Genomic DNA, 22,798 nt, shown 5'->3' on the forward strand with positions numbered 1-22,798 from the left:
TGAGCACATACTGCGTTTTCTCAGGCCATCAATGTCTACCTCCTCAAGCAATCGCCTAATATTTACAGCTACTAAGAGAAGGGACTTATGAAAAGGCAATGATCAGAAAGCATGGCGCACAACTGACAGCTGCCACATATCAAGCGCATTATACAAAATTGAAGGTGAGTAAGGCCACAGCTAAAAAAAAAGGACTTGTCCCGTCACACACACCTTAGTTCGTCCATTCTTGATGATGTGCCCCTCGTCAAGGATGCAGTAGTTCCACCGGATGGTGCCAAAAAAGTCAATGTCGTTGCGCACTATGTCGTACGAGGCCACCACCAGGTTGTGCTTGCGTGCCTTCTCCTGCAGCCTAAGAGGGAACCAGATGCAACACTGTATTAACAATATCCAACACATACCATTAGAGTTCATACAGGCTCAAGCTTCAGACCTACACAGTGATCCATTAAGTGTCCCATAAACTTTCGTGCCCAATGCATACTGTTGGGCACAAAAGTTTATGGAACACTTATTGGATCCTGTGGGGTCTCACACGTGCTCTAGGGACAAAGGAACGACAACACAGTACTGCAAACAATCAAAAGGGCGTTTATTGCACCTTTCATGCACTAATGCACGCTAGTCGAATTACTACCCATAGAACATTCACATGGGCGCGCAACAAATCAAGGAAGTATGACGCACCGCGACCAGATAGCTAGCGAATACGTTCGCCCCATGCTATGACACCATCGCCTAGTCATTCACGTGTACGGTCACGTGAACAGTGGTGAGTTCGAGTGATCCGTGTTTGTCCATACCGCTGTCCTGCTCCTAAGCCTTCTCGGGATGGTCCCGCGAAGCGGGCCGGCGCACGCGCGAACAGCCCGTGCGTGCTGCTCGCCGACCCCTAAGCCAAGAGGAAGCGCCTTCGTCCTTTTGCGCACAAGTAACCCAGCCGCTAAGTGGCGTTAGCGCGCAGCACTAGCGCCATCTCTCGTAGTACGCTGCCACCATAACGCCACGTGGGGAAGCCGGATTACAGGAGACGGGAACCATGCGGCGAAAACAACACCGGGGATGCGTGAGAGACGCGCATCCCCACAATCCTTTTGTAGGTTTGAAACTTGCAGCTCGAGGCTATATGCCGAAGCTGTGCAAGAATTCAGCTTTTTTACAAATCCTTGCCCCGTAAGCTTTTGTGGATTACTGTACACATAATAAAAAAACAAAAAGTAATTCTCTCAGCTTTCTTTTCTGAACTCTCTTGATACTTCTTACGGAAAAAAAGGCTTGCCAGCTTAGAAAACAAAGGCTGAGATTCCCTTTTTTATGCTTTAAAGGTACATCATTTACAGTAGAATCTTGTTCATGTATTTTGGAAAAAAACACAGGTAGAAAGATACTAACCAGAAAAACATACAATCCGAAGTCACTAAAAAATTTGGCAAACAACGCAAAGTGTTGCGCCAAGCACGAGATGCCAAGGCACGCTAAAACATGCAGTGTCATTTCTTGCGGCTTCAGCAAGCTTACATTTGCATTCCTCGAATTCGGCTTGGGTCAGCAGCTCATTTGGACGGCCCATTTCGGCAGGAAGCTTTGATGTGCCTACTCAGCGATTATTGTGGCACAAGATGCCAACTTTTACGAAGTTGGTTTAGCCTGAACAAACTGAGACGCGTACTGTCATTTTCCTATTAAGTAGTGTTTCAACTTTTAAGACGGTGATGGGAAACCAAAATGAAGTTAAGCTGGAGGACGATACCAGAAGACGATACCACCAGGGAGAAACAAGACGCTCACTTTGCATTTGGGTTATCACCTATTAAAGTGTGCCGTACGCTTCCAACGGCACCACATGTGAAACACTTGTGAAATAAGTGAAGATGCCTATCGTAATAGGGTCGGTGGCCATAGCTGTGAATGCGAAGTGACGACTCGCAAGAAGATTAGCAGCTGGTATCAAAACAGGAAACAGAGTGTGTGCTGGCATTTTTACGTCACACGCGTGGACAAATACTGCGGGGAAGCTGCCGTAACGGGTGCCTACTGCTCTTGATCACACAGACCATGCGCCTCTTCTTGTTCACATGGGATCTAATGGCTGGAAAAATATCATACAATCGCAGTTTGGTGATGTACTGAACAATCGCGTTTCCTGGGACCGTACTAACCGCTGAAAAAGAAGCATAACTATATTGGGTCATTTTTCGGGTCCTTGATCACAACGGTTGCTATAGATATGTGTGTAGACTAGGTTCTTTCCGACAAATTCACCACAGCATTCTTGACCAGTCACTGACTGCCAAAGACTACAACATGTGTGGTGCCCCTGTCAAAAGTAATGAGGCACTCGCAGAGGCAGGTGTACCTCGCACGCTCCATGGGGGGACCCGTGTAGTGCAGTGGCTGCAGGTACTTGCTGTCGACAAACTTCTCCACCTCGTACACCCAGTGACCCGTCAGCGTTGGTGGGCACACCACCAGCGAGGGCAGGGGCTTGGCATCAGCACGCTGCGTCTCCTGCAATGACGGACGGCAAGAACACGGCTCAACAACAATGGCGGCACACATGGCTCTTGGCAAGCTAGACCCATACTTGCTTCAAGGGACACCAAAGGAAAATATCAAGAGGAAGTTGCAGCTCGGGCTCAAGTTTGAGGCCACCTATTCAGATTTAAAACGCAGAAATGCAGTTCCGAGATAGCCCCTCGATCGAGTATTGCAAAATTTGTAGCACTTATGAGAAGTGGCTAAAATATAGCAACTGCAAGAAGAATTTTGACTTGGGGCCTCAATGGTTTTAATAAATATATTGCGGAAAACTGGCAAGTTTGAAAATATAGACACAAAAAGTTTACAAATTTATAGCTCTGCACCAAAAAGAGATATGACAGTTCTGTAAACTACATTCATTGGAGAATCTAAAGTGGACAAATTTGGTATAAATTACAGTTTACACGAGTTTGTTACAATGCTTACCAAAGTTTTGCAATAGTTCTATTCATTAATTAGTAATATATTTCACAAGAGCGTATAATATATCAATTTTGTCTGCTTTAGTTGTACAGCACAGACCACTTAAAAGGTAACCGCTTATAGCACGGGAATGGTTATAGCACAAGCTTTCCTGACCACCGGCACTCCTCCTGTAGAACTCAATGTACAGTAGAACGCCACTGATGCGTTCATTGTTCACACATTTTCCCAGGTATAATGTCGCTAAGGGACGATCCCAGCAAAAGGCTCATAGACACCTATGTATTAGAATCCTCTCTGACATGTCCTTGTCCCCGCGAAGTTTCTGTGCAATACGTTGCAACTTTGGTGCATAATTACAAAAAAATATATACTTATCAACTGTACAGGCTAAAGCTAATAAAACTTTATACAGCTATTTTACTGATAAAATTAATTTTCTAAGTTGGAAGTAAAAATTACCTTGCAGTAAATAGCTTGCATTATTACACATGTATCAAGGTTATCAAAAAAAAAAAAAAAAAGTTTAGCCTGTAGTTGAGTTTTTATTAGAAAGGATGATACCAAGTTTGTTTAAATTCGTTCATGGAAACACCCCTCAAAACTTCTGTACTCAAAGTTTTGCAAAAGTTGAAAATTTTATCTATTGATTTAATGAAAAAAGAGGCATTTTAGAATGAAGCTCAGCTTTTGCTGAGAACAATGAAACCAAATTTATTGAAATCGGTACAGGGAAACATGAGGCACCTCCATTAGCTTTCTTTCTTTATAAAAATGGGCAAATTCCCTGCTCGTATGTCACAGCGTTGGTTTTCAAGGTGCAAAAACGGCATCTGCACGGCAACACTTGACACGTTTTAGGGTATGCACACGAGACCGACGTCAAGTTCAACACGAATCGTAAGCTCAGGATGCAGTCCCACGTCGTTTGCAATTCTAAGTGTTGCAAATGTGCTGTCTTTGCTAATGCTGACATTATAAATGCACCTAGTCTCAAACCGGGGTGTAGACTGCAAGAACCTGTGGCTACGCGGAGAGTCGGGCGAGCAAGCGCAGGTGCACCGTCTACGGCCCTGGTCATTGTGTCCTGAACAAGACACACTGAGCCCCAATGCGGTCCCATGTATATGATCCCGCGGGCACCGTGCCCACGGGTCCGTAAATATATAGAGGTTGCTTAACTTATACACGTTTGTTTATTAATTTTTTTTTTCTTGCAAATTATTTTTCCCTGGGCACATAATTAACTTGAAAAGACTTAAGTTGAGAAAGTTCTGTAGCAAGTTTTAAAGTGTTCGACGTAAAATAGAAGCCAGATTAGATATAAGTGCAGTCAAAGTTGCGGCAATATATACGGATCTTCCTGTTAAACTTGTGCTACAGTGCTTAAGAAGAAATTTTTTAAAGAAATTAAGGGGAACATCAGCGCATGTTCCACTGTTGTGACTATATTCTCGGTTTAATTACTATAATCGACCGGTAACAGCTGCTCCTGCGCCATCTATTGCAACGAAGGACAGCGTCATTGAGATTTTTCCCTGGCCGTTGCTTATGTACAAAAATGTAAACAAGGTTCTTGAATGACAAGGATTCATCAAAATAATTGTCCTCAACTTGTTCATTTCATGGCCTTTACGTTCTTCATATCAGCTACATGCACTGCTTTGCTGGTTTCGAACTGATATAGTTCTAAAGCTGGTGTGATATTTTCTTTACTTAGTAAATAGACAAAAAATGTTCGCCGCATATCTGCTTGCTTCGCTTCAAATGACGTCGAAAGGTGATAGTCTTATGCCGCCCCTGATACGTTACACCCTTTCTTCTCCCCCTCCCCTCTCACTCCTCCCATGATGGATGCAATGGAGGTTTTGCTGAATTCAATAAAAATTTCCCGCGTTCGCCCTGCTCTGGTGCCATCTGTTGGGAGCTTTTATTAATGTTGGCTTAAAGCCGGCTTCAGTCGTCTTGTTTTTAACGCGTAGCGCCTCTTCGACACTATATTAACACGTTGATATTTTTAATTTGAAGCGTTTCCTTTTTCATTTCTTTCTGTCTTTCTCTTTCTCTCTATCTGTGTCTCCATTTCTTTCTCTCTCTCTTTTTTAAATGTCTCTCTCTCTTTCTCATTTTCTCTTTTCCTCGCCCATAGCGAGTTCTGTTATAATCGTTGGTACAACGCAATCATATGATTCCCATAAATGCATGTACTACAAAGGTGGGTGTACAATCTAGTGGTTATGACGCTTGCCTTCGGACCGTGGGTACCCAGGTTCGGAACCCGCCTCGCCAAAAAAAGTTTATTTTATTTATTTATAACTCCCGCTCTCTGTCTGTCTCTCTTTCTCTCTCTGCACCTCCTCTCCTCATGCTTGGTTTTGGCCGGGTGGTTGAATCGAGTGACAGACAGACAAAGTTTTTCGCGTTTAGGTAGCCTAAGAAAGATTATCGTCTTTAAAAACGCGGAAGCATTGATATCAGTTATTCCTGCCACAATTTTCGGGATATGCGAATACAGTAAAACCTCGATAATTCGAAGGTCGCCGGACCGCGAAAATTCTTCGAATTAAGCGGATTTTCGAATTAACCGAAATGAATAATAAAAAAAAGAAAACAAGCAAGAACTTGCAGCAAAAAGAAATCACCTTTATTTTCCATGTCCAAGAAAAATTACTCAATGTAATTACCGATGCGGGATTACTTGGCGCGCTGGTTCGCCGCCCCTAGTGCCATGCTCTCCAGCTGGCTCAAAAAACGTAGCATACAAATATCACCCGCACTGCACTCAACAAAGTTGCGGACGATGTTCACGGAATCGATAACTGCTGCGGAAGCGGGCGTGGTGGTGCTTGACTCCAAAAATTTGGACTTGCTGGATATTCCGGACTTCAAAAATGCACCGTCAGGGTTCCCATTGAGTTCATGCATTTTCGCACCCAATTTTTCGGACGAATTGAGACCCCAAAGTTCGATTTTGCGGACTAAATCGCTCTTTCCGAGCCGCGCTACCCAATCTTTGAGGCCGCCATGTTGGATTTTGCACTGGCTTGGATTCCAGTGGCTCGCTGTGTAGCCTCCAAGATTGGAACGCGCGCTATCAATAGAGAGCTAGCGCAATCCTCCAGTCTCGGAGGCCATGCCCGCTCTTCCTTGGCTGACAAAACGCTCTAGAGTACTGCTCTTTTTCGTTTTTCTTAGTAATGCGCTCAGCACTATCGTTGTAACCATTTATTGTGGGATGTTTTTTTATTGCGACACCAATTATATGGACAATTCAAGCGGATTTTCGCCGTCGGCGTCGCCGCCCTGAGGTTCCATACAAAGTCCAAGGGCGATAAAATCAGCGCCGCGCGCCCGCCGTATGTGCTCTTCTACTCTTTTAACTGCGTACTTAGTGCCGGAGCGGTTTCTCGCGCGCACCGTATCTTGAAAGCGATCTCCAGACGGCTCTGACCTTTTGTATGCGATGTGCTCTCGCCGCTCAGTTTCCGTTGAAGCGATAGACCGCACGAACCTTCGCGGCCGCGCTCGTTCGTGCGCGCTGACACCACGCTTGTTAATTCAGTGAGTTTTTTTTTTTTTTTTCTCAAGTTTCGGTTCCTATTTTGAACGTGGCGTGTACACTGAGCAGGTGTCTCGGAGACCCATGTCTCAGTGATCGGCGCTACTTCCTGTACCTTCGCGAGAGCGAAGCGGTGCGAAGCTCGTTTCTTGGATCTTCGTGGCGAACTCCGTTGGCGGAGATCGCCAACGCGGTGACGTTCGTGTCGACTGTACACGGAGACGACGTCATTGCTGCGCAAATACAAGCAGGTCGATCCCCTCCAAGCGTAGTATGAGGCAGGGCATTATTAGAGATTTTTTTAAGCCGCACTAATAACTTTTTTTTTTTGGCCGAACGAGTTTTCCGGACTATTTTTCAGTCCCCTCGGGCTCAGAAAATCGGTTGGCGACTGTACAGAGAGCCCCAACCTAACCGCCGCACGTTGCTACTAGCCGGAAACTTCGAATTATCCGAATAGAGCCGCGCAGGCCATTCAAATTATCCGGTAGAATTTGCATTGAGAATGACGGGACCGCTCAAATTCTTCGAATTAACCGAGTTCAAATTATCGAGGTTTTACTGTATATATATTGTTGGCTTCTTATGATATGATAATAAAAATCGGGCCCCTCGGCTCCCTTTCTTCTCGTTCATTACATAACGAGGGCTCGCATTCGGCAACATTGATGCCTTTAGGTAGCATATGTGGGTTTATTGACCAGTTGCCATCACCCAAAAAGATCACGTGCTCGTGACGCCTGCGGCAGAAAGGATGTTCCACATCCGCCGCCATGGTTTGTGAGTGGTGGCTAACACTCCAGAAAGTGGATGGGAAAACGGCTCCTCGGTAGCTCAATGTTAAGAGCATCGCACGCGTAATGTGAAGACGTGGGATCGTTCCCAACCTGCGGACAGTTGTTTATTCATCCATTTTCATTTCCATTAATTTATCATTTCTTTAATTCAATTAGTAATTATAAGAAATTTTCCCTATGCTGTCCTTGGTGTCATTGTTGGCTTCTTATGATATGATTTATAAATATCTTGATTTCTATGTACCTAGGTAACTCATAGCTTGCTACATTCTTGTTGGGCAATGTTAAGAAACTACCAAGCATTTGTAGCACCGTATTTTCTTGGCCTAAATTTGTAAGCATTAAATTTTATGAAAAATTTTCCGATATTCAATATCAGGCATTTTTTTATTCGATTCAAAATCTACGGCGTAATCATAATCAGATCGTGGTTTTGGCACACAATTTAATTTTTTAATGACATTACTTAAACTGCACGAAATTGCCAAGTGTACAAAGTCCAGCGGCCAGCAGAGAGTGCAGCGCCCTCCATACCTTGTACAGCTGCTCCCTCTTGTGGTGGTCCGAGGCGAGTATGCAGATAGACTGGAGCGTTTTGCCCAGGCCCATGTCGTCACACAGGATGCCGTGTAGGCTGTATTTGTTCAGGAATGCCAACCAGTTCACGCCCTCCTGGAAAAGACATGGCAAAAGAGAGGCCAAGAGCTTAGCACTGCAAGAGCGAGACCACACTAGGTAATTAGCGGCCGTTAAGTGCTTTTGCAGAGGGAATTTTCCTTTTTGTAATAAATAGGTGGCGGCCATGCCACACCTTTCTCGCCAACCTTCCAGCAACAGCAACAGCAGAGTAATGAAAAAGAGAATTGGACATAACATCAAAAAGAGGAAGAAATACAAACGAACATTGTTTAATGAACTCTCATCTGACACAAAAGTATTACCTTCACTACATCCTATGTTTGTCCTAAGCATATATTTGTTACCTGGTAATATTAGTGACAAACATTTTATATTTGCTTTGTTATATAGTATCCATAACGTTCTGTAATGAAAAATTTACTCGAGCTCTAACGCAAAATATGAACAAAGTGTTATTTGTTTATTTATTATTTATTAGTGGACCGAAGCAGGAGGTAATCTGCGACAATCCACTTCGGCGATATGATTGCCTTGCCCTCATCTTGAAAGCAATCTGCGGCAGGGAAAGTCCACTGCAAGCCGTGTTTTCGTCGCTTATAGGCCCCATGAAGCGAGAGGCATGCTCGCACGAAGGTCAATTCGCTCGCCGCGCTTCGTCACCCCAGTGTTTTGACGAGTTTCCGCGGTCAATGAGCGAGATATGTTCACGTTTGCTAGTACGCGTGTGACACCGTGCTTGTTAACTTAGTTAGTAAGCGAATGTTTGCAAGTTTATACGGCCAATAAAACTGTTATCATTACTTCGTATAGCTGTCTACTAATATGCTATCACAATCAATGCTTTGCCTTTCGGGTGGAACTGAACAGCAACTTCTTTTTATTCATGGCAACTTTAGTGCATCGGGAGTGAATCGTTGTTTTTCCAAATGAAAGTTGTATGAAAGCATGAGGTTCGGGGTCCTGTAAAGGTGTCGTTCTTTTTCTTTTTTTTTTGGTCATAGAAAACGGGTGCGCGTTACAATCGAGGGCACGTTAGAATCGAGTAAATACGGTACTTCTCACTGATTTGCATGAGAAAGCCCTATAACTTGTCATCTTTGCTTGCTTTACGCTAAGATTGCCGACAACGTTCTCCCGCGAAGGTCCCTTGCGAGAACGACACCCCTGAGGGGCTCCTGCAAGGACAATGTTGAGGCAGTCTGCCCTACCGCGTCATCTCTGCGATCGTCACCGTCACTGTCGCCGTCACTAAATGATGCAAGCATGTTTGTGACAATCGCCTCATCGGTTAGCAACACTTCGTTTCCAAATTTATGGCAGTGCGTTTTCTTTTCACCTGCACATCGTGCATTGTCGATGATCAGCGGGTGGATCAGCCATCTTCTGTTTCGGCGGTGAGTCAAACGAGGCTGAGAAACCACGTGGCCAAGAGCGACTTCGACGCAACCAACAAAGACGAGCACGAGTGACTTAATCCGTTGGCAGAACTGTGCAGAATGAGGGGTGAGCAAGCAATCTGGGAGCCGCACAGTTGGTACGGTCCATTTGTGTTTCGGAGGGTAGCGTGGCATAGAGCTATGTTCGGAGAGGTGGAAGCGAAACGGGAGAGAGTTGCGCGAGGCTGGGATTTCAGACAAGGTTCTATTGTATGAGCAATACACGGCCGTTGGGGTGGCCTGGAAGGTGCAGCGGCTCAAATTTCTCTTTTTCTTTTTTTTCTTTTCAAGGATTTTGCATTCCATTACCTTCCCACAAGGACCCCCAGCAGCCAGACTTCATTATAACCAATAATGCGGCATGGGGGCATTGTAGTAAGCAGGTTATTCCACCACAGAAAACATACAAAACTTGACGGTGCAGCAGCTTCTCAGTGTTATCACCGATACACTGTTAAAACCGGTATGGTACATGGAATCATGGTTGCGCTGTTGTTTGGCTGAGAAGCTCTTCTGGAAGCCGTCCAGTACGGCTTCCTTATACTTCAGAATTCTTAATAATGTTGACGGTGGTATTCCGAATTGCCTTGCGATTTCAGACTTCTGCCGGTCGACTTTTTCCACCTTACGTATCTCACGTAACTGAACTTTCTGCTCAGACACTTTCGTGCGGGAACCGGCGGTGCCATTTTCACTTGTCAGCCACAAAAAGCACATGCGATGCACGTACAGGAAGTCACGCGTTCACACAGATTTCAGCGGACGACGCACACGCACAACAAGGAGTGCCACAGAAGAACAAAGAAAAAAAGTAGTGCATCTTGGTTCTGGCATTGAACAAGGTGCACACTGAGCGTGCGGAAGCTTAGCGGAGGGCTACATGGATTAAACATTTGTCTGTTGCACACTATTCCAAAGCACCGCTCGTCTCTGATAATGCGCGAGACTGGGGAAAGGGGGAGGAGGGAGGATCGCACGCATTGTGCATGTAGCAGACAGAGTTGTTTCTCTTACTTCACAAAGGAAAAGGGGAGAAAGGCACTTGGCTGGCGTGCCCACGTGGTGCACAGAGCATTCGGCGCGGGAAAGATGCCGACGCCGTCTGTGCTGCTGCAAATGTCGCTCGCTCGGCGTGGAAAGGGTCGCTCGGCACAAAAGGCGCCAAGCGTGGAGGAAAAAAGGCTGCAGCCACTTCACCGGCGACGGGGAAAGTCACTCGCCCACTCTGAGCACCGCCATGAGTATGCATGCACAATTTGCCAGTTCGCTCTAAGCGGAGCAAGCTATCGACATGTTTAGAGTAATCCGGTTTAAAATGCATACATTTGGGTCGGGACTGCGTGACACTTAGATAAAAAAATATTTCGAATAAAGCAACTTTGTTGTAACGAGGGTTTACTGTAGGCCTAAAATATTATTACAGCAATTTACTAAAATTAATAATTTGTTCACAGGCTCACCATGCGTTCTTACTATAAAGAGATTTACAAGCTATAACTTCAGGCCCCAATCTGACTAGAGTATTCATTCTTCTAGCACTGCAAAACTGATCATTCAACATTAGTTTTCTATGACAGTGTCCTTCATGACAACCAGCATTTCAGAAAGCTTATCTCCAAAAACTAGTCCCCAATAAAGACACACATTTCTCAACATCTTAAAAACAACCTGTTGCACCAACAAATCATTTGCATATTTGAAATGAGCATTTCACAATACTTAAGTAATGCACGTTCGACAAAACTGTACCCTGTTTTCAAGTGGTGTATGTAAATCGGCCTTGCCTGTTGGTACGAGCGCAGCTGTGCGTTGATGGGCACGCTCAGCTCGTAGTTGTCCGCGTGCCGTGCGTTCATGAGCTGCTCCAAGAAATGGCGCTCACTTGCTCGGCGCTCGCGCAGCTCAGCTGACAGGGGTCCTCCTGCCTCGTCAATGGCGCCACTCTGCAACCAGAGCAAGCAATGCCAAGTGCTACATTTCCAAACTGTTACTGACGCTTTACCTGAGGATTTTAATAAGGGTGTGTGAATATTTCAAATTTCTAACACAAATCAATAATTCTCGATATCTTATTCATACAGTCGAACCCACTTATAACGATCCCAAATATAACCATCTGTCGGTTGTAACGACCACATTTCAGTGCACTAACGATTCTCCGACCCTGCCTACTGAAACTGCTTCCAGATGTAACAAACGTTTTTTACATCGCCGTACTGTTACAACGAACGCTTTGAACCCTGTCACGGTAAAAAGAGGGGGCACTCCAAGTACCAAAGCATAAAAGTGGCACCAAACCGGGCTCACAGCAGCGCGCGCACCCCGCTCTAGTCCAACCGCAGCAATAAGACAGCCTTCGAGATGAGCTAACGACCGCCACACGTGGATTTCGGAAGCCACGAAGGTCACTTGCTTTCAAGGCACGCCGCCACGGGAGAACGGGTACAGCATAAACAGCAAGGCACGGGCATGCACTGGTGCGTGCGCCGGATGCCATGATGGCGACACTCTCATTTCTGCGCAATTTTCTCCCTGTGGCACCTTGTGCATCAGGGCTATTTCAATGATTTCAAACGACCAATGTCCTTCTACTATGTGAACAACGGCCACTCAAGCGTTCCTGTCATTACTGTCGATATTCACGCGAACCAAGTCGGCGCCACGCAATGACGCAAAGCATTGGCAGCTACTATGCCGTTATCATATCACGGTTAGGTGACGCTTCGTTTACGCATTGCCGATTGCTGATAACGTTTCGCTGTGACGTTCTACCTTTCGAACATTGCATCTTATCCACTGAAGCGACATAGATAAGGTTACTTAACGGCTCTTGTCTGGCTGACGCGCAGCCATGATGCCAAGACCACAACGTCCAAGACCTTCGCAGAATGGAGGCATGCCGCATTAGTTTTCGAAGTTTACATCCCGGCTAACTAGAACGCTTCAATCTCTTATGCAGAATACGGTCATGTCCCGCTGGTAGTAAAATATATTGCAAGCTTTCGAATAATAGATGGCAGCTGCGCTTGCAGTTTGAAAGTGACAGGTAATCGGAACTGCCACTTGCCGCAGATTACCTCCAAGATATGGCAAGTGGCCTGCGTATCGACAGCCATGGGCAGCCACCGCAAGAGCAGAGGAGGAGATGCGTGCGCTAGCAGGAGAGAGCCGACAGGCGCGCATGTCGCATTAAAAGAGCTGACAACCTTAAAATTTGAAAAACACGACAACGGAAGCAAAAGAATACCAAGTGCTCAGTGAAAATGCTAAAAACTATTTCATTATTCAATATGTTGACTGTTCATTAAGGATTCACAAACTTTATTTTGACCATTATTTTCTACCGAAATCATTTGTGCACTGTGAATGCCATCAGAACGAGAAGCACTTGCAGCTTGCAAAAGCGTTCATTGTACGTGTAGAGACTCACATCGAGGGGCATCAGGCGAACCAAGGCGGCAAAGCAGTGGGTGGCCATGAGCCGGACGGCCTCATTCTGGTCGCTCATTCGCCCCAGGACAGGCACCACCAGGAACACCAGGTACGGCACAATTCCCAGGGAGAGGCCCTCGATGACACCTGGCGGGGTTACGGGTCAAGGACAACAGCAGCACACAGGCTAGGGAATACACGGTTTTAGCGAGTCTCATGTACTCCAGCATGGCATTTGAATAATACTGGGTTACTAGAGACTGGTAGGGACGTCTTGTGATGCTTTGTCTAGCCGCAATGCCTCATAGACACATTTTTGTGTTGCGAGAGCATTATTGTTGGGAAAAAAAAGACGACTTAAGAAGAAAACGAGTTCATGATTACGCCGCTGCCGAAAATTTACACCAGCAGTGGCATAGAACACACATGGTTACTGCAGTGGCACCTCTGTGTTTGTCTGGCTAAGCTCCGAGACACAAAGTGGCACCATCAACCTGGCTTCCGGTAATCCGCAATGGTAAGAGTTTTGCGGACAGAACGCCACCACGGCAGGTCTTAAACGCTATTATCTGCATGTACCCAATGTCACATAAATAGGAGTGCCAAGGTGTGTACCTGCCTTTTCATGCTAAACCACCACTGGCTGATATCTCAAATTTCCGACAGGAATATCAATTTTCATGAAGTTTAGTTCAGTATCTCGCTGCTGGCAGACATTACTTGCCAGCAACGGCCATGATGAATTTGAAGCGGTTTTCATCTGATGCAATACTACTAAACGCTTTTCAATTCTGCTGCAACAAAACTGTTATCTGTCTTAAATTTTAGCGAAGATCAGCTAGCGTGTAGCAGGTAATGTCATGCACACGTGGCACTCCTATTTATGCAAAACTCAGTATGTGGATGATATTCAAGTGCCTGCTACAAAAAAAAAGGGATAATGGATTGGGAAGAAAACTCTGCAGGAACAAAGTAGACCTAGTGCAGGTAATAGTGATCGCCAGAAAACAATTTATGGGTTAATTGTGAAAGCTACCATTACCGTATTTACCCACTACTAAGACACACTTTTCTTTCAAGGGAAACAGGGCCCACAAACTGTTCATGCCTTATAAGTGAATACGAAAATGATGCTGCATTTGCAGCATTGTCAGCAACCTAACGTCAAAGCAGAGTTTACCACCTATCATCATCACAAGTTATGGACAGAACACAGACTGAAACTGGTAGTGATGCATTAACTGGCAAAGTCGGTGAGTGTGGACCTGCAGCTTGTTTACAGCGACTGCAAGTTTTTTCAAGAAATGAAGAATACCAAGTACAATACATTGATAGTGACAAAAAGTTGTTAGACAACTACTACAATGGACGTTACATGCGAAGAAATTTTTTTATGCAGATAAATTGTGCACCCCCCCCCCTTTTTTTTCGCACTACAAAAATTGACGACATGCCACTTGTTGGGTGAATAAAATTTGGGTGACCATCTGCTTCTAGGGCATCTCAGAGCCGGGTAAATACAATGCACCCATAAACACTGCTCCAATTTAAAGAAAGGATACAGGCAATGGCTTCAACAGCTCCCCGCCGCTGGACGTCATCATCGGATGCCCCGAGTTTGGCCAAAACTTTGTCGACCACAGTCGCCATGGTGGGCACTGTCCGCACTCGGGCCATCATGCCAAAGCAACGGGATGCAAGGTGACGCACCACTGGAGACGGGTGGTCCAGGGCCGCACACAGCGGTGGCAGTGTGGCATCCAACTGCAGAAAGAAGCGCCTGCTGCATGATGCTGCAACCTCTCCTCCCGCTAAGATACACGCAACCACACTGATTTATACATTCAATTGTTACTTCTCTGGAGTATTTCGCCCGCATATCATGTTCCTGCTGTTGTGGTTCCTTTAATAATTATGTGTAATGCTTCTATCTTTATGTTATCTCTATGTTATTATCTTTGTGTTCACTTGCACTTTGTGTGCCCCTCCCCTCTGTAATGTATTTATACCCTGAGGCTCCTGAAAATAAATAAATAAATAGCACAATCATTGATACAATAGCCTGGCATCATTCTTCCCATCAGGAAGGCGACTGGCATTTAATCATTGTAACTTCACACAGTTTATTGCATGTCCCAACATGTTCAACCGGATGGTTCCAGAGATTCAAGCACAACTGTTTTTTCCAGACAAAAGAAAGTTCTGCTTACATTTTAAGTGACTAGGAATTGCTTTTTCAGAAAGAAAAAGCTGGACAAAACTCAAAGGCACGTCATTCAGGTGTGTGTGTGTGCTCACCTTGGAGTAGAGCCCTGGGTGCAGGTGTGGCCCAATCACTTCCAGGGCCTGCAGAGCTGTGGTCAGCTCCTGCGTCTCGGCCAGTGCTGCCTCGCTCGAGGGTTCAGCTACGCCGTTGCGCACAACACCATCTGGGAAGGCATCGGGTGCATACAGGTGGTTGCTCGCTAGGCTTGTTGGTACAACAGCATCATGTGGCAAAACAGCACGAGAACGGGACCACAGACATTGCTAGGGGCACATCAAACCTCAATTCAACAAAGTCGTACTTGCAGCAAAAAAAAAAAAAAAAAATGATACCGCAAATCTCATTTAGTCTAGGTTTTTAAGCGTCCACAGTAAAAATTACTTCGCAACAGCCATCTGACCTTGAGGCACAACGTTGGCGCAGGCAAAAAGCTGATTTCGCACAGCAATAAGCCCTTTTGGCACGGTGTCGAAGGTACACCTCTACGCCGCATGGTCTCAGTATTAACCCAATGCAACGCATGTGACTCTGGAATTGTTGTCGTGTCTGCTTTATTGTGTAGCTACATAGCACAGGGTCTTGTTACAAGGTGACAAGGTAACAGTGTGACTGAAAAATCTGCTGTTGCTCCCAGCCTTGCAGTTGTCACAATCACTTCAACATATCCTACAGTCGTCGACCGATAATTCAGGCTTGACTGGGACTGCCAAAATGTCTGAATTATCAGAAGTCCAAAATACCGGATTCGCATAAATAAGTGACTACCATATGTATTCGATTATAAAGCGGTCATGATTATAAGGTGAGGATGTAATTGGGGGGACCCAAGAAAAAAGAACTCGAGTATGCACACCAATGTAAGACGATACAGAGTAGCCGACAGATCATCGAGACTCAGTGGGGATCGCCTGAAATACTGAATTACTAACATAGCCAAAATGCAAATTGGCGACCACGAAATGGGAGTGAAGGGAGCTTCAGCATGCGGAATGCAGGTTTTATGCAAATTTTAAATTTAGATGTGGCTTCACGGCAGGACGAATTCCTCCTTATGGTTGGCTTTACAGCACCACAGTGCGCGCTGCCGTAAAGCCACACCGTAAGCTGAAATTCGCGCAAAAGGCAGGGGGTGACTTCGAGGCTGAAAATTCTGGGAAAAAACCTCGCCTCATATTCCAATAAATGCAGTAGCTTATGTTCGTGCGTTGGGCCGGTATAACGTAACACTATTCCAATCTGTTTTTGTTCCGAATCGGCCATTAGCCCTCCGTGATAGGTCAAAACGGCTCCAGCTCTGCCCCATATGGGTGGCCGCTACACTCATGTGGGTAGAGCTGGAGCCGTTTTGACCTATCACGGAGGTCTAATGGCCGATTTGGAATAAAAACAAATTGAAATAGTGTTACGTTATACTGGCCTTGGAGTCTAAATTATCAGACGGAGCGCTGCAGAGTGTCTGAAATTTCGGTTGTAGTCTATGAGGCTAGTGGCGGTACCGCGGGGCCGTCCAAGTAACTAAGCATGTCTGAATTATCAGTGTCCGAATAATCGGTTGTTGACTGTATTTTTAAAAAACTAAGCTCAACGAAGATTTTGATGCAGTTGCTCTTTAACAAATGTTTTAACACAAAGAAGAAACCGACCAATCACGTTGTGCACCCTGCACTTTTTCGCTAGGGTGTCTGCTTAGCAAGCTATGGATGAAGTCTAAAATGCCAGCGCAATGCTGGCACTGTTTACATTTAGGTACTCATTGCACAGCATGCTGGGCCCATGGTTCACATAATAAGCTTCAGCTACAATGAACAGTGGTTGAACAAGAAGTCACTCAGGGTGGTACCAACATTTGAACAAGCTGACTCGACATGATCGAGACAAGTTGCCTTGCTTGGGCTTGGAAGTTGGCTCTAGCCCGACACATCCTTTGTTACACCACTGTTGAATAATTTGTCTCCATTTTCAACTGACACGATGCACGCACAAAGAAAATGCAAGTGATCAAAAGCCACGCTTACGAAATTGGGAAACAAATAAAATAAGGAACTAACAAAACCACGATGCCTATGCCCTTTAGCCATTCGTTTTGTGTTGTGCAAAATGTAGATTTGATGCCACCAACCCGCCCAAAAGTGCGTGCTGCACTCAAGTCTCACCCGAGGACGCTGCCGCGTTAGCAGTGCTGCCCCTCCGGAGTAGTGGCTCCACGGTGGCCTCCCAGAGGCTGGGTAGTCGGTCGGGCAGGGACGCCCCAAAGTGCTCGGTCGCCAAGGACAAAACCTGGGCAGCGCCTTTTCGCTGTATCTCGTTCTGCCGCTGAACATTCTGTGTCCAAACAAGAAAGAAGACTTTGATGTCTCATGAGTGAAATAAACCTAAATACATGAAAGTGAGAAGAACAAGCACCAACAGAGGAGGCATGGCATGTTAAAACTAGGCACAGGCGAATATTCGAAGTTTCTACTACCGGTCGAATGTTGCACACTAATTATTCGTATTCAAGAATGAATTAAATTCGGTATTTTCAAATATCAAAGCTAACAAATATTTCCCAACAACAGACAGTTGACGCCGGGTTACTGTTCTGCGTCTGCTAAACAAAGCGTAGATAATTATTGGAAGTGAAGCAACGACAAAAGATTAAAGAAACAAAATGGGAAATGCAAGCTTAGCTTTACTGCTTTGCGGAGGAAGCCAACGTGACGACCTGTGATTTTAGCTTGTCGTCATTTAGTGCTTCTTGAAGCTAGTCGTGTAGCAGTTTTATTTTTTAAGCTACAACCACTGGCGTTTTTTTTTTGCAATGATCCTGTTTAGCATGCGTCTGGCAAATCAGTTCGGCGCAGTGCAGCAAGATGGAGGAAGTATCATGAAGGGGAAAAATTGTCATCCACCCTAATGTGGCACGAAGCTACCAAAGACCAGAAGGAATGTTTCCTGAACTGTGAAGCGTCCTTTTCAGAGAAACGTTTCCTTTGTAGCTTCGTGCCACATTCAGGTGGATGACAATTTTTCCCTTTCATGAGGTGTCTGCGGCACATGAATCGTTCTGCAGTTTGCTTTTTTTTTTTCCCTTCAACCTTTGATCTTTTTCAACAGTTATTTATTTGGAGTGTTTGTAAAGCTAGTCATACAGCAGCCACTCATTCTTAGAAAGCTCAATAAAGCGTTTCCATTTCAATAAAGCTTTTCCATTCTATTCCATTGTTTGAAATTGGGCTCTAAAGATGTCAAGACAGCTATTCGTTCAGTTCTTTTAACGACAATTAGTGATCTTGTGCTTAAAAGTGATCCTAATTGTGTGTGATAGCTGTCTTCCTTGCACTAGCCAGTACAAGTGTGGTACCTAATTATACTGAAATAAATATTCCTGCTGTAAATATGTGCACCTGCGTTTGGCTATACGATATTTGATTCAATATTCAACACTTACTATTCATATTAAATTCGTAATCAAGAAAGCTTATTTGCCCTTGTCTTGTCAAAACCAATAAAAATAAAAGGCGGATTGAGCCATGCCAGACTGCAGGCCCTCAGGAAGACACCACAATGGAGAAAATGTTCTTGACACCACATGAAAGTGCAAAGAACCTTTGAAAGATAACCCACGCATATATATACTGTGTGTCGTGTAGCCGGCCCAACGACATGGAGTGAGCACGCTACACCACTGACGTCTCCATGCCGATCACAACCTTGATTCTGGAGAACGTAACATATACAAGAGCGCCGTGGCGCCATCTGCCGCATGTGACCTGCGTCACGTCAGCAGTGCCATCTGTTGCGAAGGCATGACACTACATCTAGCGCTCCCTCAACAAGAGAACGCAGGTTATATGCATACAACAAAAAAAAAACGTCACTGCTTGTGGCGGCCAACTAAATTATTGCGCTAACAAATTGATAGTAAAGTCACTGGTGGCTATTGCCTAATAAAGTCACTGCAATCAGTAATTTCATTGCACATAATCCCTGAACTCTGCTGGCGGTCTTCGCTCCTGTGTAGAACGGCGGAGCCCCGACTCTTCTGGCTGACGAGTTTCCCCAATTCGTCACCACGATCAGCACACAATCCAGAGGTCATGGTTCCAGCTAGTGGACTCACTGGTCCTGTAGGTGGGTTTGGCGTGCAAAAAGGCAGTGGCGACACCAGCGATTCTGGAGACTGCGCGTCATCAGGCATAGATGTTCTTTGGAATGTGGTGCTCTGTGTTCCTGTGGACGTTGTCCAAGTTCTGGCATTGCCTACCTGCATGTCTTGAGCCCCTAACTTTATGCGGTGGAAAATGTGAAATTCTGCAAGTCAAGATAGAGGAATCTGCAAAATTCCGCATCAATATTGAACGGACATAAGGTAACAGTTTATTTATTTAAAAACTCCAAACATGCTTGCATACTTAAAACTGAAAGAAGCTGTTGTGGCTGAGCATCGGACGATGGTTCGTACTCTCTTCACTGAGAGAATGGCGCTTGTGGGACACGTCACCATAGCTACTGAATGATCTTTCTGCATCTGTTAACAGAGTTGATCGGCATTGACAGGTATTTAAGGGCAATGGAAGAAAGCGTTGGAGTGAGCTGTTCCATCCCTGCCCAGAAAGCCAGAACGCCTGGATTTTCTTGTTTAGAAAGAAACGGCGCTAAGTCCCTGTCACTAGACTTGAGTTCTTGAGCAGACTTGCCATTCAGCAGCTAGCGCTGGCGACTCTTTCCCAAGTCCAGGCACACCTGCAAACTCTGACCTCTTCTCTGAAAGACTCCCGACTTGCAGAGGATCCCAGCACCTCACACTCCTGAAGAACTTCCAAACGTCAGATTTCTCCAAATATACTAGTGCTTTGCTAGCTGCTTTACTCATTGCAGCCTTCATTTTGTTTGCAATCTGATATGCCTCGTCATGTGCAATGTTTTCTTTCTTCAGTTGTTTCAAAATCTTCCTGTGCAGCTGCTTCCAAATATCCCCAGAGTACAAAGTATTGTACGCTTTATGACAGGCTACACACTAACTCTCAGCTGCTTTCAGCAGGCTGGCAACTTTTTTACCAAATACTGCAATGCATAGCATGCTGTACTTAAGCTCAGTTGAGTGCTCCTTCAAAAGTTCCAGAAGATAATCAACGCATGCGCAGGCAGGTAGGTAGATACCTGCCTACGATGTTTACTGTATGGGCTACACATGTAATGTGAACAGCACCTTCGCACAGTGGCTTTATGCACTCATTAAATGACTTCACCATATAAGCAGCGTTATCGCTTACAAAGCCTGTTACGTCCTCGAATTCCATTCCGTACTTTATCAGTGTTCTCGTTACAATGCGGCCTATCACAGATGAGTTCTCTTCATCCAGGAATCTAACTTCCACAAGTACAGGTTGTAGCGAAGCACTCGCGCTTCTGGCTGACTGGACGAACAACACGTTCACAACCGATTTTGATCGTCATCGGTGGTTTCATCGCTAATTACCGACACCGTGGTACCTTGAAACATAGCTTGCAAAGCTGTTTCGTGCTTCTCAAACAATTCTGGAAGTCAGCGGTGGAGCGCATCAGATCCAGGCACCGAACCGCTGTTCCAAACGTGTGTCTGCAGAAACGTTCTCAGTTTCGGATTGTCCACCTTCTCTAGGGGAATATTCGCAGATATTAACACATCCAGGAATTTGAGCACAATGTCATGCCTCGCCAGCGGTGATTGCGGATTCCAGCGTTTGCAGCCGGCTTTGCTTTCTCGGCGTTCCTGAACCCCCAGCGCCGCCTTTTGATGATTCCGCACCACTTTTTCGCTTGGAAGAGTCTCTTGCTTCTGCATTCTTATGATGGTTGCTCTCGATGTGCTCATCAATAGTTTACTTGCACCGATGGTCAACTGCTCTCGCACAAACTCGGCAAAAAAGGACTCCTGCATCTTCGTAAAAGCTGGCGTTCTTGTATTCTCGAGCACATTCTTTGGCTGTCTTCTTGCTCAAATGAGATCCTAGGGGAGCCATCTTGATTACCAACTCGAAACACAAAGCAAACGGTAAAATAACGCACTTTCTGTTGAAGCAAACCTTGGATGGATTGATGACTACGGCTACGGCTGAGCCTTCTGATTTGGGTGGCAGCTGCGCCACCTAGCCAATTTTTTTATAAGGAGGGAATATTTTAATATGAAAGTAAATTTCTTCATCAATAAAAGGTGCCAAGGCAATAGAAACTCTTTTACTATTATTTACTAAGAAAATAATACTTTTACGTCACCTCTGGCAGCTTTCACTTGATCTGTCATTTTAATATGCGTAGCACCATCTTGTGAAAATTGCGAGAAACAGCATTTCACTGCTGCTTCAAAAAGCAACATTTTTTTTTAATTCACATTTCCGCGAAAAAACATGAATTCCGTTATTTTTCGCGGAATCGCGGACAACGCACGTCTGTGTCCATGTCCCCCCGCAAAGATTCTTGTCTCACCATTGCTTCTTGTACAGCTTCGTGGGGCACAGCAGACAATTGAGAGGCGTTCCATGTCCGGGCATCCTCGAGGTGGAATGACCAACATCCTATGCGCTTCAGGATTTTGAGGGGAGCACCAAAACTGGAGGTGCCTTTCATTCCAGGTAGAGGACGTTTGACACGCACGCTGCCACCCACTTTGAATTTGGGCTCCCCGGTTGCTCTTCACTTGTCTAAATACGCCTTGTTTCTTTGTTGGTAGTCGTATACACGGCGCCGAAGTCTACGCAGTTCCTGGGCAGGGTGGGTGTCAAAGTCTGCGGTTGGCTGGCCGATGACATCTAATGATGTCCCCATGTGGCATCCATGGAGCAACACTGCTGGGGACAGACCAGTGGCGCTGTGGGAGGTGGCGCGGTAAATACCCAGGTATTTCGTAACGGTGGCCTTGATGAGTCACTGCTCCAGTAGAGAGAGTTGTACCTATATACGATTTAAGGAATCTGTTGAACCTTTCCACCGCACCATTGGCTTGAGGGTGGTAAACTGCAGAGAAGAAGTGTTTAATACCCCTGTCCTCTAGCAAACACTCGAATTCACTTGACATAAACTGTCAGCCGTGATCCGAGACCAGTTCTGTAGGGTAAACCTCTCATGCAAAGACACCAAGGAGGCAGTTGATCACCGTGAGGGAAGTGATGTGACTGCAGAATGCTATCTCCGGCCATCTGGAGAAGTAGTCCACCACCACGATGACAAATCGACAGTCAGTTGATGCACGTTCAAAGGGCCCCACGATGTAGCAAGCTGAGGATGGCACTGCTCGGTCATGTCCAGGATGGTACAGGCTCGGTCGTGTCCATTATGGGGGCGCATCTATTCCAAAGCCTGTTCAGCCACGAAGTACAGCTGACCAATTCCCACCTCACGCTGCTGGACTTCTCGCGCAGAAAAATTCCCGTTCTCGGGGCATTTCACGCTCAAGTCTGGTACAAAGGGAAAGCAGCCATGATAACATCTCATGTTACGCCATGTGGGACATCTCTCCTCAGCCTGAATGCGGTTCAAGCCCTCAACCTTCGCATTATAGGAAAAGAATTGCGCTGCCTGCACATGTCCACGGAGTGACATGAAGAAGTTCCCGACATGAGCCCCGGTTTTCAACCTCGAAGTGCCACACCAAAAGCAGCGCCAGGCCTTCCCAAATTTGGTATGCCGCCAATACTATGGATCTTGTTTGGCCATTTGTTTTTGCCTGGCTTGGGACTTCTCA

At 45.6% G+C, this 22,798-nt stretch overlaps 1 protein-coding gene across 1 annotated transcript in view; it reads right to left on the reverse strand.

Annotated features, from left to right (window-relative positions):
- Positions 1-22,798, reverse strand: part of LOC119453900 (TATA-binding protein-associated factor 172-like) — a 195,623-nt gene that overhangs the window by 37,025 nt on the left and 135,800 nt on the right. Inside the window, exons 24-31 of the mRNA XM_049667068.1 lie at positions 17,250-17,418; positions 15,129-15,259; positions 14,393-14,594; positions 12,829-12,977; positions 11,183-11,341; positions 7,858-7,995; positions 2,360-2,511; positions 214-355 (exon numbers count right to left, since the gene is read on the reverse strand). Of these exons, the coding sequence (XP_049523025.1) occupies positions 214-355; positions 2,360-2,511; positions 7,858-7,995; positions 11,183-11,341; positions 12,829-12,977; positions 14,393-14,594; positions 15,129-15,259; positions 17,250-17,418 (1,242 nt within the window). The remainder of the gene's footprint in view (positions 1-213; positions 356-2,359; positions 2,512-7,857; positions 7,996-11,182; positions 11,342-12,828; positions 12,978-14,392; positions 14,595-15,128; positions 15,260-17,249; positions 17,419-22,798) is intronic.

Source organism: Dermacentor silvarum, chromosome 5 (genome assembly GCF_013339745.2).
Source record: "Dermacentor silvarum isolate Dsil-2018 chromosome 5, BIME_Dsil_1.4, whole genome shotgun sequence".
In the NCBI taxonomy this organism is placed as follows: Eukaryota; Metazoa; Arthropoda; class Arachnida; order Ixodida; family Ixodidae; genus Dermacentor; species Dermacentor silvarum.